Source organism: Staurois parvus, unplaced genomic scaffold (genome assembly GCF_062004578.1).
Source record: "Staurois parvus isolate SC_StPar_1 unplaced genomic scaffold, SC_StPar_1.0 ptg001948l, whole genome shotgun sequence".
In the NCBI taxonomy this organism is placed as follows: Eukaryota; Metazoa; Chordata; class Amphibia; order Anura; family Ranidae; genus Staurois; species Staurois parvus.
In genome coordinates, this window is record NW_028319744.1 from 35,394 (window position 1) to 51,413 (window position 16,020).

At 51.4% G+C, this 16,020-nt stretch overlaps 1 protein-coding gene across 4 annotated transcripts in view; it reads left to right on the plus strand.

Annotated features, from left to right (window-relative positions):
* POMGNT1 (protein O-linked mannose N-acetylglucosaminyltransferase 1 (beta 1,2-)) overlaps window positions 1-15,682 on the plus strand; it is a 49,682-nt gene extending 34,000 nt beyond the window's left edge. For all 4 annotated transcript variants that reach the window (XM_089664566.1, XM_089664567.1, XM_089664564.1 and 1 more), the window contains 5 exons: window positions 207-271; window positions 6,922-6,966; window positions 7,050-7,185; window positions 7,364-7,473; window positions 14,853-15,682. In XM_089664566.1, coding sequence (XP_089520692.1) covers window positions 207-271; window positions 6,922-6,966; window positions 7,050-7,185; window positions 7,364-7,473; window positions 14,853-14,940 — 444 coding nt within the window. In that variant the 3' untranslated portion in view covers window positions 14,941-15,682. The remainder of the gene's footprint in view (window positions 1-206; window positions 272-6,921; window positions 6,967-7,049; window positions 7,186-7,363; window positions 7,474-14,852) is intronic.
* Window positions 15,683-16,020: the final 338 nt, after the last annotated feature.

Consider the following 16,020-nt stretch of genomic DNA (forward strand, 5'->3'; position numbering starts at 1 on the left):
GTTTGTCCGCTGTCAGTGTCCATGTTTGTCTGTCAGCTGTCAGTGTCCATGTTTGTCGGCTGTCAGTGTCCGTGTTTGTCTGTCTGCTGTCAGTGTCCATGTTTGTCTGCTGTCAGTGTCCATGTTTGTCGGCTGTCAGTGTCCGTGTTTGTCTGTCTGCCGTCACAGCCCCATGCAGAACCCTCATCACATGTTATATTCTGCAGGAAGCTTACTTCAAAAAACACAAGTTCAACACTGTTCCCAACGTGCAGCTATGGAACGTGGAGAGGTGAGGAGCTGTCCATGGACACCTTCATTGCTGGGCGGGAACCTTCACACTTTTAGATTCACCTTTTTTTCTCTTTTTATAGTGTAAAGTTTATGTAATCCTCCATCTAAGTCCGGCATTCCTATTCTGTTCATATTTAACTTCTTCCACTGTACTGTCTTTGTCTAGTAGGGGGGGTTTCCAAACTGCAGCCCGCGGGCCAGATTTGGCCCTTTGCTTTCTTTTAGCTGGCCCACGGGGCACTTTTCCTTCCACTGATACGAAGCACTATTCCTTCCATTGACACCAATGATGGGGCACTATTCCTTCCATTGACACCAATGATGGGGCGCTATTCTTCCCACTGACACCAATGATGGGGCACTATTCCTCCCACTGACACCAATGATGGGGCACTATTCCTCCCACTGACACCAATGATGGGGCACTATTCCTTCCATTGACACCAATGATGGGGCGCTATTCTTCCCACTGATACCAATGATGGGGCGCTATTCTTCCCACTGATACCAATGATGGGGCGCTATTCTTCCCACTGACACCAATGATGGGGCACTATTCCTCCCACTGACACCAATGATGGGGCACTATTCCTCCCACTGACACCAATGATGGGGCACTATTCCTCCCACTGACACCAATGATGGGACACTATTCCTCCTACTGATACCAATGATGGGGCACTATTCCTCCCACTGACACCAATGACGGGGCACTATTCCTCCCACTGACACCAATGACGGGGCACTATTCCTCCCACTGATACCAATGATGGGGCACTATTCCTCCCACTGACACCAATGATGGGGCACTATTCCCCCCACTGATACCAATGATGGGGCACTATTCCCCCCACTGACACCAATGATGAGGCACTATTCCTCCCACTGACACCAATGATGGGGCACTATTCCTCCCACTGACACCAATGATGGGGCACTATTCCTCCCACTGACACCAATGATGGGGCACTATTCCTCCCACTGACACCAATGATGGGACACTATTTCTCCCACTGATACCAATGATGGGTCACTATTCCTCCCACTGACACCAATGATGGGGCACTATTCCTCCCACTGACACCAATGATGGGGCACTATTCCTCCCACTGACACCAATGATGGGGCACTATTCTTCCCACTGACACCAATGATGGGGCACTATTCTTCCCACTGATACCAATGATGGGGCACTATTCCTCCCACTGATACCAATGATGGGGCACTATTCCTCCCACTGACACCAATGATGGGGCACTATTCCTCCCACTGACACCAATGATGGGGCACTATTCCTCCAACGGACACCAATGATGGGGCACTATTCCTCCCACTGACACCAATGATGGGGCACTATTCCTCCCACTGACCCCAACGACGGGACGCTGTTCCTCCCACTGACCCCAACGACGGGACGCTGTTCCTCCCACTGACCCCAACGACGGGACGCTGTTCCTCCCACTGACCCCAATGATGGGGCACTATTCCTCCCACTGACCCCAATGATGGGGCACTATTCCTCCCACTGACACCAATGATGGGGCGCTATTCCTCCCACTGACCCCAATGACGGGACGCTGTTCCTCCCACTGACCCCAGTGACAGGACCTGTTCCTTCCACTGACACCAGCGATGGTGCACTGTTCCTTCCACTGACACCAGCGATGGGGCACTGTTCCTTCCACTGACACCAGCGATGGTGCACTGTTCCTCCCACTGACACCAGCGACAGGGCACTATTCCTCCCACTGACACCAGCGACAGGGCACTATTCCTCCCACTGACACCAGCGACAGGGCAGTGTTCCTCCCACTGGGACCAGCGACAGGGCAGTGTTCCTCCCACAGAACACCAAGCCTAGATTATTGTTTACTCCCACTGATGGCGGGGCATTTTCTACTCCCACTGGCCACAATCCGGCCCCCCTAAAGTTTGAAGGGCAGTAAACTGGCTCTTTGTTTGGAGACCCCCGGTCTAGTAAATTCTTGGTGATCCTGCCAGCACAGAAGCAGATCCGTAATGGCGTGGTCAGTTTGCATCCCTGAGCTTGCTGATCGGAGCTATAGGATGCCTTGGCAACGCATGGCGAACTGAGGAAAAGGCTCGGGGTGTATTTACAGTTCGGTCCATATATATTTGGACACAGGCACAATTTTAGCTTTTTCAGGTATATAATGTATATGGGTGGACAGTGCGCACTCTCAGCTGTACCTTGAGGGTATGTACATCAACATTGGGGGAAGGGTTTAGGAAATACAGCTCTTAAGAGTAGCCATCCCCCCTTTTTCAAGGGACCAAAAATAATTGGACAAGTGAATCAAAAGCTGTTTCATGGCCAGGTGTGGGCTACTCCTTTGGTATTTCTTCATCAATTAACCACCTCCCGTCCGGCCATTGTATATAAACGGCCGGAAGGGAGCAGTGCAGGGTCGGGCCTCCCCGCCCTCTGCTTGTGCGCGCTCCCTAGGAGCGCACAGCACCGCGATCCGGTGCCCACTGTGTCCTCCGGACACAGTGGAACACCGATCGTCGTACGGGACCTCTGTGCAAGGTCCTGATCATGTGATCACTGATTGGCCAGTCAGTGATCACATGCAGAGTAGTAAGAAAGATGTCACTTCTGACATCATTGCTTACTACGTGTGAAATCTGTGAATGATCACCGAGGTCACATGGTACAGGACCATTCACAACAGCCTTGTACCATGTGACAAGCTGTGACCAATCACAGCTCACGCAGTATTTCTCAATGGCTGCAGGAATGCAGCCAGAGAGAAGGAGAAATGATTGCTTTTACAGCCTTTATGGGTATAAAAGCAATCAGTGTAAAAAAAAAAAAAACTCTTCATTACCCTCCACAAGTAGTACAGTGTCACCATGGTGACAATGTACTGCTAGGGTGACAGTATGTAAAAAAAAACATACATAATAATAAAAAAAAATAAACTAAAAATGTAAAAACAAATTCTAGAAATTATAATTTTTGGTTATAAACTAATTTGGGTTATTTTATTTTTTACTAAAAAGATAACGGAATAAATTTTGGCCGAGATTTATGATGAAATATTATTTATTTGTAAAATTTTATAAGAAAAACACTTTTTTCTAAATTTTTGGACTTTTTCATTCATATAGCAAAATAAAAATCCCAGCGGTCTCAAAAATATGCTAAAAAATTCATATGGGTACAGTGTTGCATGACCGCGCAATTGTCATTCAAAGTGTGATAGCGCTGAAAGCTGAAAATTGGCCTGGGCTGGAAGGGGGGGAAAGTGTCCGGACTGGAAAGGGGGGAAAGTGTCCGGACTGGAAGGGGGTGAAAGTGTCCGGACTGGAAGGGGGTGAAAGTGTCCGGACTGGAAGGGGGGGAAAGTGTCCGGACTGGAAGGGGGTGAAAGTGTCCGGACAGGAAGGGGGGGAAAGTGTCCGGACTGGAAGGGGGTGAAAGTGTCCGGACTGGAAGGGGGGAAAGTGTCCGGACTGGAAGGGGGTGAAAGTGTCCGGACAGGAAGGGGGGCAAAGTGTCCGGACTGGAAGAGGGTGAAAGTGTCCGGACTGGAAGGGGGGAAAGTGTCCGGACTGGAAATGGTTAAAGTGTATTTTTTCCTAAAAAAATCGCAGTTGAAAAACTGCTGCGCAAATACCACATGACCTAAAAATTGCAACTCCCACCATTTTATACTGCATAGCTCATACAGTTGGTGCATTGTCATTGTAACGGGAGTCACTTTGGGTGGGGGGCCCATGGAACGCAGCTCACTTTGGAGAGGTGGGGAGACCCCTGTCTCAGCTCCCCATATCCCTCTTATGTGGAAGTCACCCTGTGCCTGTTAGGGGTACAGGGTGATCTGTCCTAATATTGGGGTGGGGGTTTGTTGATTGTTTAATGCCATGTGGTTGTATCCCATTGTTCTATTGTGTGTCTTGCTTGGGAGCAAACTATTATGGGATGTATGTGTTTGTGTATTGGCTTGGTGGGGGATGTTTCCAGCAGCCCTCCCTACTGATGGGACTGTCTGTTGGTGTGTCTCTTGTTACTAAATGTAGATTGCCCCGCCCTGTGTCATTATGCAGGGAGGGGGGGATTGTCCCCTTGAGTGTATATATCTTGTATCTGTGTTGAAATAAAGTAGTCTATTTCCTGGTTTACTTCAAGACTGGTGTCGTCTAGTCTTGTATGGTCGGATGTGGTCGGTGTTCGGACAGGAAAGCGGTATCCTAACGGATGTACCCAAGCGCAGTCTGGGGATGGTTCCGTTACAGTCATCCAGTCTCCAGGAGGATTAAGGCTAGGTTGAAATATGTGCAGGTGGTGCCGAAAATCCATGCTGCCTCACCAACCGCACAGAGGAATGCGGACCCGTGGGCGCGTGTCATTAGTTCTAATGGCACGGCGCCCATACTGGAAAATGCAACTGTACGTGCAGGAACTTCTTCCCTGCGTGTCACGGGGCATGGGAGTCCATTTAAATGAATGTGCTCTCGTGCCCGGTTAAAACGCGGCCCACACAAATGTGAACCAAGGGTTAATCTGACATTGGTAATGCCCAAATAGCCCACACAGGCTTCTACAGGGGCCACCAAGACCATATGTGTAAGAGACTCAGGTGGTAGCTCTATAGGTCCACAGTTTGGGGTTCCCTACGGCACGGAGTCTAAGCCCCAGACTTCTTGTTCACCAGAGCCCCTGATGGTGGGGATGGACTTGGAGCAGTCTGAGACCAGGTCGCGGCCCCTAGGTACGCCCAGCTGCGGTAGAGGGATCCTCTAGAGTCACGTATCTTAGTGGTGAGCCTGATGTGAAGAGGCAGAGCGGACCTGAGCAGGGGATGGATGGATGCGGATGCACCGAGAGGCTAGTAGTGGAGTCAGGCAGGCCGGGTTTGGTATCCGAGAAGGCAGAGCAGAACAGAGCAGCAGGCGGAAGGATAGTCGGGTCACAAGCCAGGTTCAGCAATGGGAGGTACAACAATCAGGAGCAGGCAGAAGAATATCCAGAGACCAGGGTCAGGGCAGGGGAAGGTCAACGGTAGTCAGGAGCAGGGCTGGGTTCGGCAACAGGAAGCAAAACAGAGTTCAGGAATCTCAGGCAGGGAATTAGACCATATGGCAATTTGGATCCTGCAGTGGCCCGTTTAAATAGCCCGCCCGCCGACAGGCGCGTCTGGGTCCTAGTGCCTGCCCGATGCCGTCATTGATGACAGGCGCGCCTGGGTCCTAGTGCCTGCCTGTATGCCTTGTCGGGACCCTGCGTATGTGCAGATTCGTGCGCCGCGGCGATCTTCCCTGACAATATGCATGGCTTAGATGTAATTTCAGAATTTTAAGAGTCTATTGAGGAGGTAATCAGAATAGAGGCCGATGTAGGATAGTCTACTCATGCCAGCAGAGACTCAAAAAGTAAAGGTTTTACACCAAATATAAGGGGAAAGGTCCATCCATCGCATAAAGAATGGAGAGCAACCACCACTAGATCACATGGGGGCGAAAAAACCTGACGTCTGACGCCCAGAGACTGCCCAGCCCACAGTGCTGAACCACATACCTAAATACCAGACTAAGTCACAAAGATGGCGCCCAAAGGGGATGGAAACCCCAAACAAGGCTCCAACCCCCTTTTTTTCCCTGCAAATTAGATCCCAATACTGCAGTGTCTCTGATAGCTCCGGTCTCGATTCTATATCAGATTGATTGGTTTCGAGTCATCTGATCATCATATTAGCCAATCACAGTGGTCACATTTTGGGACAAACCCGTTAGCTCAGCTGTCCCTGGTGTAGAATGGCCCTCATCCCTGACCTTATCCTGGACTGTCCAGGCCCTGACCTTCATTCTTGACCTTATCCTGGACTGTCCAGGCCCTGACCTTCATTCTTGACCTTATCCTGGACTGTCCAGGCCCTGACCTTCATTCTTGACCTTATCCTAGACTGTCCAGGCCCTGACCTTCATTCTTGACCTTATCCTGGACTGTCCAGGCCCTGACCTTCATTCTTGACCTTATCCTGGACTGTCCAGGCCCTGACCTTCATTCTTGACCTTATCCTGGACTGTCCAGGCCCTGACCTTCATTCTTGACCTTATCCTGGACTGTCCAGGCCCTAACCTTCATTCTTGACCTTATCCTGGACTGTCCAGGCCCTAACCTTCATTCTTGACCTTATCCTGGACTGTCCAGGCCCTGACCTTCATTCTTGACCTTATCCTGGACTGTCCAGGCCCTGGCCTTTATCATTGACCACAGCCAACAGTGCTGAACCACATCCCTAAATACCAGACTAAGTCACAAAGATGGCGCCCAAAGGGGATGGAAACCCCAAACAAGGCTCCAACCCCCTTTTTTTCCCTGAAAATTAGATCCAAATACTGCAGTGTCTCTGATAGCTCCGGTCTCGATTCTATATCAGATTGATTGGTTTCCAGTCATGTGATCACCATATTAGCCAATCACAGTGGTCACATTTTGGGACAAACCTGTTAGCTTAGCTGTCCCTGGTGTAGAATGGGAGGCCAACATGCAGACTTAACAGTTCCATATAGTTCATAAAACATCCAAATTGTTTTAAAAGAGGAAAAAAGTTTCTTATTTTTGCTGATTGTTGTATTTATTCCTTCATTTGTATCTTTTCTGTCCACCATGGAGCGTAGTCTGAGGAAGGACGCCTATGAGGTTGAAATCCATCGAATCCTCCGGTAAGTTCCCTTCGGACGCTCAGTGTTATGGTTGCAGCAGTTGGTTTATTGCGGACACAGCTGAGTGCGTTCTTCTCTTGCAGAGAGGCGGAGGTTCTGGATCACAGTAAGGACCCCTGTGAGGACTCCTTCATCCCTGACACAGAAGGGAAAACGTACGTCATGTTCATCCGCATGGAGCAGGAAGCTGATTTCACCACCTGGACACAGCTGGCAAAGGTGCACAATTTTATTGAACCTTGTCCATGTGAGCGGGACTTCTGATATCAGGAACGTTGTAACTGATGTGATCTGTGAATGGTGTAAATAGAAAGTAGAATTCTACTTTGTTTGATCAGCAATTGCTCCATACAAGGACTTTATATACATTAGCAAAAAATTGTTTCTCTTCTCTCAGTGCCTCCATGTCTGGGATCTGGACGTTCGGGGAAGCCACAAGGGTCTGTGGCGTTTATTCAGAAAGAAGAATCATTTCCTGGTGGTGGGAGTCCCGTTTTCTCCATATTCGTAAGTAAAACGTCTCTTCCAGTCAAACCTTCTCCCATCACCTTCCGCCCATTGGAAGTTGTCCTATTTCCTTCCTCAAATGGGATGTTGTCCCATCTTCTTCCTCCCATGGGACATTGTCCCATAACCTTCCTCCCATTGGACGTTGTCCCATCACCTTCCTCCCATTGGACGTTGTCATATTTCCTTCCTCCAATGGGATGTTGTCCCATCTTCTTCCTCCCATGGGACATTGTCCCATCACCTTCCTCCCATTGGACGTTGTCATATTTCCTTCCTCCAATGGGATGTTGTCCCATCTTCTTCCTCCCATGGGACATTGTGATTTCTCCTGTCTCCAATGGGACGTTGTATCGTCTCCTTCCTCTCCTGGGACATTGTCCCATCATTTTCCTCCCATTGAATATTCTCCCATCTTCTTCCTCCCATTGGACGTTATCCCATCTCCTTTTTCTCATGGGACATTGTCCCATCTTCTTCCTCCCATTGGACATTGTCATATCTCCTACCTCCAGTGGAACATTGTCCCGTCTCCTTCCTCCCATGGGACGTTGTCCAGTATCCTCCCTCCCTTGGGACGTTGTCCCGTCTCCTTCCCCCATGGGACGTTGTCCCAACTCCTTCCCCCCATGGGACGTTGTCCCGTCTCCTTCCCCCCATGGGACGTTGTCCCGTCTCCTTCCCCCCATGGGACGTTGTCCCGTCTCCTTCCTTCCACGGGATGTTGTCCCATCTCCTTCCTCCTATCAATGTCCCATCCCTTTCTTCCCTTCGGGTGTTTTCCCATTCCCTTCCTCCCACTGGACATTTTCCTGCTCCCCTCCTATTCTTGTAGGAAATGTTGGTGAAAGTTGTATAGATGCCCATATATTCCACAGTGTAAGCAGAACCCCCCTGTAGAAGAGCAGAACCCCCTGCGGAATAATAGAACCTCTCTGTAGAAGAGCAGAACCCCCTGCGGAATAATAGAACCTCTCTGTAGAAGAGCAGAACCCCCTGTAGAAGAGCAGACATCCCTGCGGAAGCATAGAACCTCTCTATAGAAGAGCAGACACCCCTGCAGAAGAATAGAACCTCTCTGTAGAAGAGCAGAACCCCTCTGTAGAAGAGCAGAACCCCCTGTATTAGGATAGAACCTCTCTGTAGAAGAGCAGACACCCCTGTGGAAGAATAGAACCTCTCTGTAGAAGAGCAGACACCCCCGTAGAAGAATAGAACCTCTCTGTAGAAGAGCAGACACCCCCGTAGAAGAATAGAACCTCTCTGTAGAAGAGCAGGCACCCCTGTAGAAGAATAGAACCTCTCTGTAGAAGAGCAGAACCCCCTGTAGAAGAATAGAACCTCTCTGTAGAAGAGCAGAACCCCCTGTAGAAGAATAGAACCTCTCTGTAGAAGAGCAGAACCCCCTGTAGAAGAATAGAACCTCTCTGTAGAAGAGCAGAACCCCCTGTAGAAGAGCAGAACCCCCTGTAGAAGAATAGAACCTCTCTGTAGAAGAGCAGACACCCCCGCAGAAGAATAGAACCTCTCTGTAGAAGAGCAGAACCCCCTGTAGAAGAATAGAACCTCTCTGTAGAAGAGCAGAACCCCTTGTAGAAGAATAGAACCTCTCTGTAGAAGAGCAGAACCCCCTGTAGAAGAATAGAACCTCTCTGTAGAAGAGCAGAACCCCCTGTAGAAGAATAGAACCTCTCTGTAGAAGAGCAGAACCCCCTGAAGAAGAATAGAACCTCTCTGTAGAAGAGCAGAACCCCCTGTAGAAGAGCAGAACCCCCTGTAGAAGAATAGAACCTCTCTGTAGAAGAGCAGAACCCCCTGAAGAAGAATAGAACCTCTCTGTAGAAGAGCAGAACCCCCTGAAGAAGAATAGAACCTCTCTGTAGAAGAGCAGAACCCCCTGTAGAAGAGCAGACACCCCTGTAGAAGAGCAGAACCCCCTGTAGAAGAGCAGATTCAGTGAATTAAAGGAGTAGGTCACCTTTACAGAAATAATTTAAAAGTAAAGTAACACTGGACCCTCTCCCAGCGGCGTATTTACTGTGAAGCAAACAAGGCGTTTGCCGAGGGCGCCAATTTTCAGGGGGGATGAAGTGGCAGAGACGGGGACCTGGTGAAGAGGCTGTGCGCTGCGGAAGGTGCATTGATGGCTGACTGCTTCTTTTGTAGGTTAGTGGCTGTTCTCAGGTGTTAGCGGCAGTGTCGGGGAGGGGGGGGTGCCAGGCGATGTTTGCTGGTGGCGTCGGCAGGGGTAGAGTGGTGGTCCCGGTCGGTGTCAGTGATGGAGCTAAAGGAGGAGGCCGGGGTGGGTTTCCACTCTAGCAGCCTCCATCTACTAGGAGATGGAGCGGCTGATCGGCCCCTATGAGAGGGAGGCAGTGAAGGAGTCGATGCTGCTGATGGTGGTCATGCTGGAGAGCCTGGAGGCAGCCTGTGTGGAGAGACACGAGCAGCTCATCACACAGTATGAGCAGGAGAAGGAGCTGAGGAAGCTTGTCCAGGAGCTACTGATCTATAATACACCTGACTTCCCACACTAACGGTTAAGGTGTGTGTGTGTGTGTGTTAACCCCTGACCTACACTACATCTCCCCCAACTACATAAAGATCCATAATACACCTCCAACTCAATCTACAGTACACCTCCCCCATATCATCCAGTACGAACAGTACACCCCCACCTACTAATCGACAATACACATCCCTCAGTACCGACTACAATATACCTCCTGATCTACAGTACACCCCCAACCTACTAATCTACAGTACATCTCCCTACCGATAATACGGATCATGATCTACAATACACCTTCCCCACCTACCAATCAGCAGTGCACATCCCCCACTACATGCCTACTATACACCTCCCGATCTACAGTACACCTTCACTGCTGGAGGGTGGCAGGAATGGGGACCTGGTGAGGAGACTGCACACTGCTGGAGGGTGCAGGGAGGGACGGCTGCTTCTTGCGCAGGTTAGCTCTTTTAATTGGGTGGTGGCAGCAGTCACAGAGGGTGGTGGTGGCGGCGCCTGGGTGGGAGGGGGGGGCACCCTATTCCTGTGTTGCCTAGGGCAGCAAGGAACTGAATACACCACTGCCCTCTCCCCACCTCCCTAGTCCCCACTCCACGATCTACTTACCTGTGGGGTTGCCATGCTGTCAGCACCTCGCAGCTGGCCCAGTGGTTGGGGAATTTACAATAGCAGGTTTTGAGATGGACCAGATGATGGCGCTGACCAATCAGAATTGATCTGACCGAACTTAGTTCACCTTTAATTTGTTTTTTTATTTATTTTCTGTGAAGGTGAACTAATTTCTGCAGATATCCAGCAGGAGGCGCTCCAGGTCCATCATCAGCATTCAGGGATATTGTAGGAGCGTCACTGCGGGTTTCTCATTTATGTCTCCTCTGCAGTAACTGAACTATAGCCAAGTGTGTCTTCTGTATGGTGTCCTGTGTGGTCTCCTGTGTGGTCTCCTGTATGGTGTCCTGTGTGGTCTCCTGTGTGGTCTCCTGTATGGTGTCCTGTGTGGTCTCCTGTGTGGTGTCCTGTATGGTGTCCTGTATGGTGTCCTGTGTGGTCTCCTGTGTGGTCTCCTGTGTGGTCTCCTGTATGGTGTCCTGTGTGGTCTCCTGTGTGGTCTCCTGTATGGTGTCCTGTGTGGTCTCCTGTATGGTGTCCTGTATGGTGTCCTGTATGGTGTCCTGTATGGTGTCCTGTATGGTGTCCTGTATGGTGTCCTGTGTGGTCTCCTGTGTGGTGTCCTGTGTGGTGTCCTGTGTGGTCTCCTGTGTGGTCTCCTGTGTGGTCTCCTGTATGGTGTCCTGTGTGGTCTCCTGTGTGGTCTCCTGTATGGTGTCCTGTGTGGTCTCCTGTGTGGTCTCCTGTATGGTGTCCTGTGTGGTCTCCTGTGTGGTGTCCTGTATGGTGTCCTGTGTGGTCTCCTGTGTGGTCTCCTGTATGGTGTCCTGTGTGGTCTCCTGTGTGGTGTCCTGTGTGGTCTCCTGTATGGTGTCCTGTGTGGTCTCCTGGTACATCCCCAAACCTTCCACAGATACGTCATTATTGAAGGTTCTGTGTTACCTCCCTCCATTAACCACTTCCAGTCCAGACACTTCCCCCCCCCTTCCAGTCCGGACACTTTCCCCCCTTCCAGTCCGGACACTTTCCCCCCCTTCCAGTCCGGACACTTTCCCCCCCCTTCCAGTCCGGACACTTTCACCCCCTTCCAGTCCGGACACTTTCACCCCCTTCCAGTCCGGACACTTTCACCCCCTTCCATTCCGGACACTTTCACCCCCTTCCAGTCCGGACACTTTCACCCCCTTCCAGTCCGAACACTTTCACCCCCTTCCAGTCCGGACACTTTCACCCCCTTCCAGTCCGGACACTTTCACCCCCTTCCAGTCCGGACACTTTCACCCCCTTCCAGTCCGAACACTTTCACCCCCTTCCAGTCCGGACACTTTCACCCCCTTCCAGTCCGGACACTTTCCCCCCTTCCAGTCCGGACACTTTCACCCCCTTCCAACCCGGACGCTTTCACCCCCTTCCAGTCCGGACGCTTCCACCCCCTCTTCCAGTCCGGACGCTTCCCCCCCTTCCAGTCCGGACGCTTCCCCCCCTTCCAGTCCGGACGCTTCCCCCCCTTCCAGTCCGGACGCTTCCCCCCCTTCCAGTCCGGACGCTTCCCCCCCTTCCAGTCCGGACGCTTCCCCCCTTCCAGTCCGGACGCTTCCCCCCCTTCCAGTCCGGACGCTTTCACCCCCTTCCAGTCCGGACGCTTTCCCCCCTTCCAGTCCGGACGCTTTCACCCCCTTCCAGTCCGGACGCTTTCACCCCCTTCCAGTCCGGACACTTTCCCCCCCTTCCAGTCCGGACACTTTCCCCCCCTTCCAGTCCGGACGCTTTCCCCCCCTTCCAGTCCGGACACTTTCCCCCCCTTCCAGTCCGGACACTTTCCCCCCCTTCCAGTCCGGACACTTTCCCCCCCTTCCAGTCCGGACACTTTCACCCCTTTCCAGTCCGGACACTTTCACCCCCTTCCAGTCCGGACACTTTCCCCCCCTTCCAGTCCGGACACTTTCACCCCTTTCCAGTCCGGACACTTTCACCCCTTTCCAGTCCGGACACTTTCACCCCCTTCCAGTCCGGACACTTTCACCCCTTCCAGTCCGGATACTTTCACCCCCTTCCAGTCCGGACACTTTCACCCCCTTCCAGTCCGGACACTTTCACCCCCTTCCAGTCCGGACGCTTTCACCCCCTTCCAGTCCGGACACTTTCACCCCTTTCCAGTCCGGACACTTTCCCCCCCTTCCAGTCCGGACACTTTCCCCCCCTTCCAGTCCGGACACTTTCCCCCCTTCCAGTCCGGACACTTTCCCCCCTTCCAGTCCGGACACTTTCACCCCCTTCCAGTCCGGACACTTTCACCCCTTTCCAGTCCGGACACTTTCCCCCCCTTCCAGTCCGGACACTTTCACCCCCTTCCAGTCCGGACACTTTCACCCCCTTCCAGTCCGGACACTTTCACCCCCTTCCAGTCCGGACACTTTCACCCCCTTCCAGTCCGGACACTTTCCCCCCCTTCCAGTCCGGACACCCCCCCCCCTTCCAGTCCGGGCATTTTCCCCCCCTTCCAATCCAGACACTTTCCCCCCCTTCCAGCCCGGACACTTTCCCCCCCTTCCAGCCCGGACACTTTCCCCCCCTTCCAGCCCGGACACTTTCCCCCCCTTCCAGTCTGGACACTTTCACCCCCTTCCAGTCCGGACACTTTCCCCCCCTTCCAGTCCGGACGCTTTCCCCCCCTTCCAGTCCGGACGCTTTTCCCTCCTTCCAGTCCGGACACTTTCACCCCTTTCCAGTCCGGACACTTTCCCCCCCTTCCTGTCCAGGACAATTTTCAGCTTTCAGCGCTATCACACTTTGAATGACAATTGCGCGGTCATGCAACACTGTACCCATATGAAATTTTTAGCATTTTTTTAAACAGATAAAACTTTATTTTGGTGATATTTATTTACCGCTGGGATTTTGAGAAAAAAAGTGTTTTTCTTATAAAATTTAGCAAATAAATAATCTTTCTTCATAAATCTTGGCCAAAATGTATTCAGCTATCTTTTTAGTAAAAAAAATAAAATAACCCAAATTAGTTTATAACCAAAAATTATAATTTTTCAAAGAAAGTTTTACATTTTTATTTTATTATTTTATATTATTATTTGTTTTTTTTTTACATACTGTCACTCTAGCAGTACAGTGTCACCACGGTGACACAGTACTACTTGTGGGGGGTGAAGAATTTTTTTTTTTTTTTTTTACACTGATTGCTTTTACACCCATAAAGGCTGTAACAGCAATCATTTCTCCTTCTCTCTGGCTGCATTCCTGCAGCCATTGAGAAATACTGTGTGAGCTGTGATTGGTCACAGCTTGTCACATGGTGCAAAGCTGTTGTGAATAGCCCTGTACCATGTGATCTCTGTGATCATTCACAGATTTCACATGTAGTAAGCAATGATGTCGGGATGTGATCTTGTTTACAACTGTGGACTGTCCAGCCCCTGGCCCTCATCCCTGACCTTATCCTGGACTGTCCAGGCCCTGGTCTTCATCCTTGATCTTATCCTGGACTGTCCAGGCCCTGGCCCTCATCCCTGACCTTATCCTGGACTGTCCAGGCCCTGGCCTTCATCCCTGACCTTATCCTGGACTGTCCAGGCCCTGGCCCTCATCCCTGACTTTATTCTGGACTGTCCAGCCCCTGGCCCTCATCCCTGACCTTATCCTGGACTGTCCAGGCCCTGGCCCTCATCCCTGACCTTATCCTGAACTTTCCAGGCACTGCCTTTCATCCCTGAACTTATCCTGGGCTGTCCAGGCCCAGGCCCTGGCCCTCATCCCTGACCTTATCCTGGACTGTCCAGGCCCTGGCCCTCATCCCTGACTTTATTCTGGACTGTCCAGCCCCTGGCCCTCATCCCTGACCTTATCCTGGACTCTCCAGGCCCTGGCCCTCATCCCTGACCTTATCCTGAACTTTCCAGGCACTGCCTTTCATCCCTGACCCTGCCCTGGCCTTCATCCCTGACCTTATCCTGGACTGTCCAGCCCCTGGCTCTCATCCCTGAACTTATCCTGGGCTGTCCAGGCCTTGGCCCTCATCCCTGACCCTATCCTGGACTGTCCAGGCCCTGGCCTTCATCCCTGACCTTATCCTGGCCTGTCCAGGCCCTGGCCTTCATCCCTGACCTTATCCTGGACTGTTCAGGCCCTGGCTTTCATCCCTGACCCTGCCCTGGCCTTCATCCCTGACCTTATCCTGGACTGTTTGGGTCTCCGGTAACTTTACTCTCCTCTCTTTCTGACGCAGGAGTAAGAAGCCTCCGTCCGTGACCCCCATCTACCTGGAACCTCCTCCCAAGGAGGAAGCAGCTGCAGCTGGAGTGGACCAGTCCTGACCCCAGGGTGATGTCTCCCAGACTGTCTGCTCACCCTGTTTGAATTGCGCAGGACTGCACTGCTCCGTATTTGGAGCACTGTTTAAGGGGTGGATCTAATGAAACAGTGACATCATACAGAACATTAATCCCGCCCCCCTGCGCTGCCACAGGTCACATGATGGACTTTGACATAACTGATGTGGCCAATACCTGCCGAGGGCGCCATAATTGGGACATTGTTGTTGCGTCTCTTGTTTTATTTATTGAACCTTCTGAATGTTTTTTTTTATTTGGGATTGTGGTGTGAGATTTGCTACTGCAGGGTGTCCGGGATCTCCGCTTTTCCAGGAGATCGGAGAGTTTCTGGACAATGTCTGACACAGTGCCTTATTTCTGTCTGTACATGAGTGCTTCTGCTGACCTGCTTCCATTGGTCGGGGGACAGACAGGTTCCGGAGTGATGTTCTGCAGATGAAAAAAACCTGTCTGAGAAGCCTCGGATGGGAGCTGCCATTCTGTGAGGCTGTGGACTAGTACCGACTTGTGAGCCGGGAATGGCACTTTCATTTTTCATGACAGGTTCCCTTGACGTGATCACCGTCTGCGCACAGAACTGAATCCAAGAAGCAGCTATCTTCTGCCTGTTTGAGGGGGAGGAGCGCGGCGTCATTCTGCGTGTAACTATTCATCCGTCCCGTCTTGTGTGTAGAAACTGAAATAATGAAAACAATTAAAACTCTGGTTGGTTTGCCGATTCATATCTACAGACTGAGGGTATGAGCGAATATCAGCTGCACTCTTCATCGATCCTCTCAACTTATCATTTAACCCCTTGGCGCCGACGTCACGCAAACATGCGGCCTCACAGAACTGGGCTTTTTTCCGTGGGGGCCGCATATTTGTGTAACTGTCTGCTGGGAGTGCGCCGCACAGTGCGCTCCCGGCACAAAGACCGCTGTGTCAATGAGAGCCCCAGGGCTCATTCAAACGATTGGGACCGGGACTCCCGATTCCGTGTCACATGATCTCTGTGATAGCCTCTGATTGGCGATGGCTGTGACGGCCTCCGATTGGCAATCGCTGTGACGGCCTCCGATT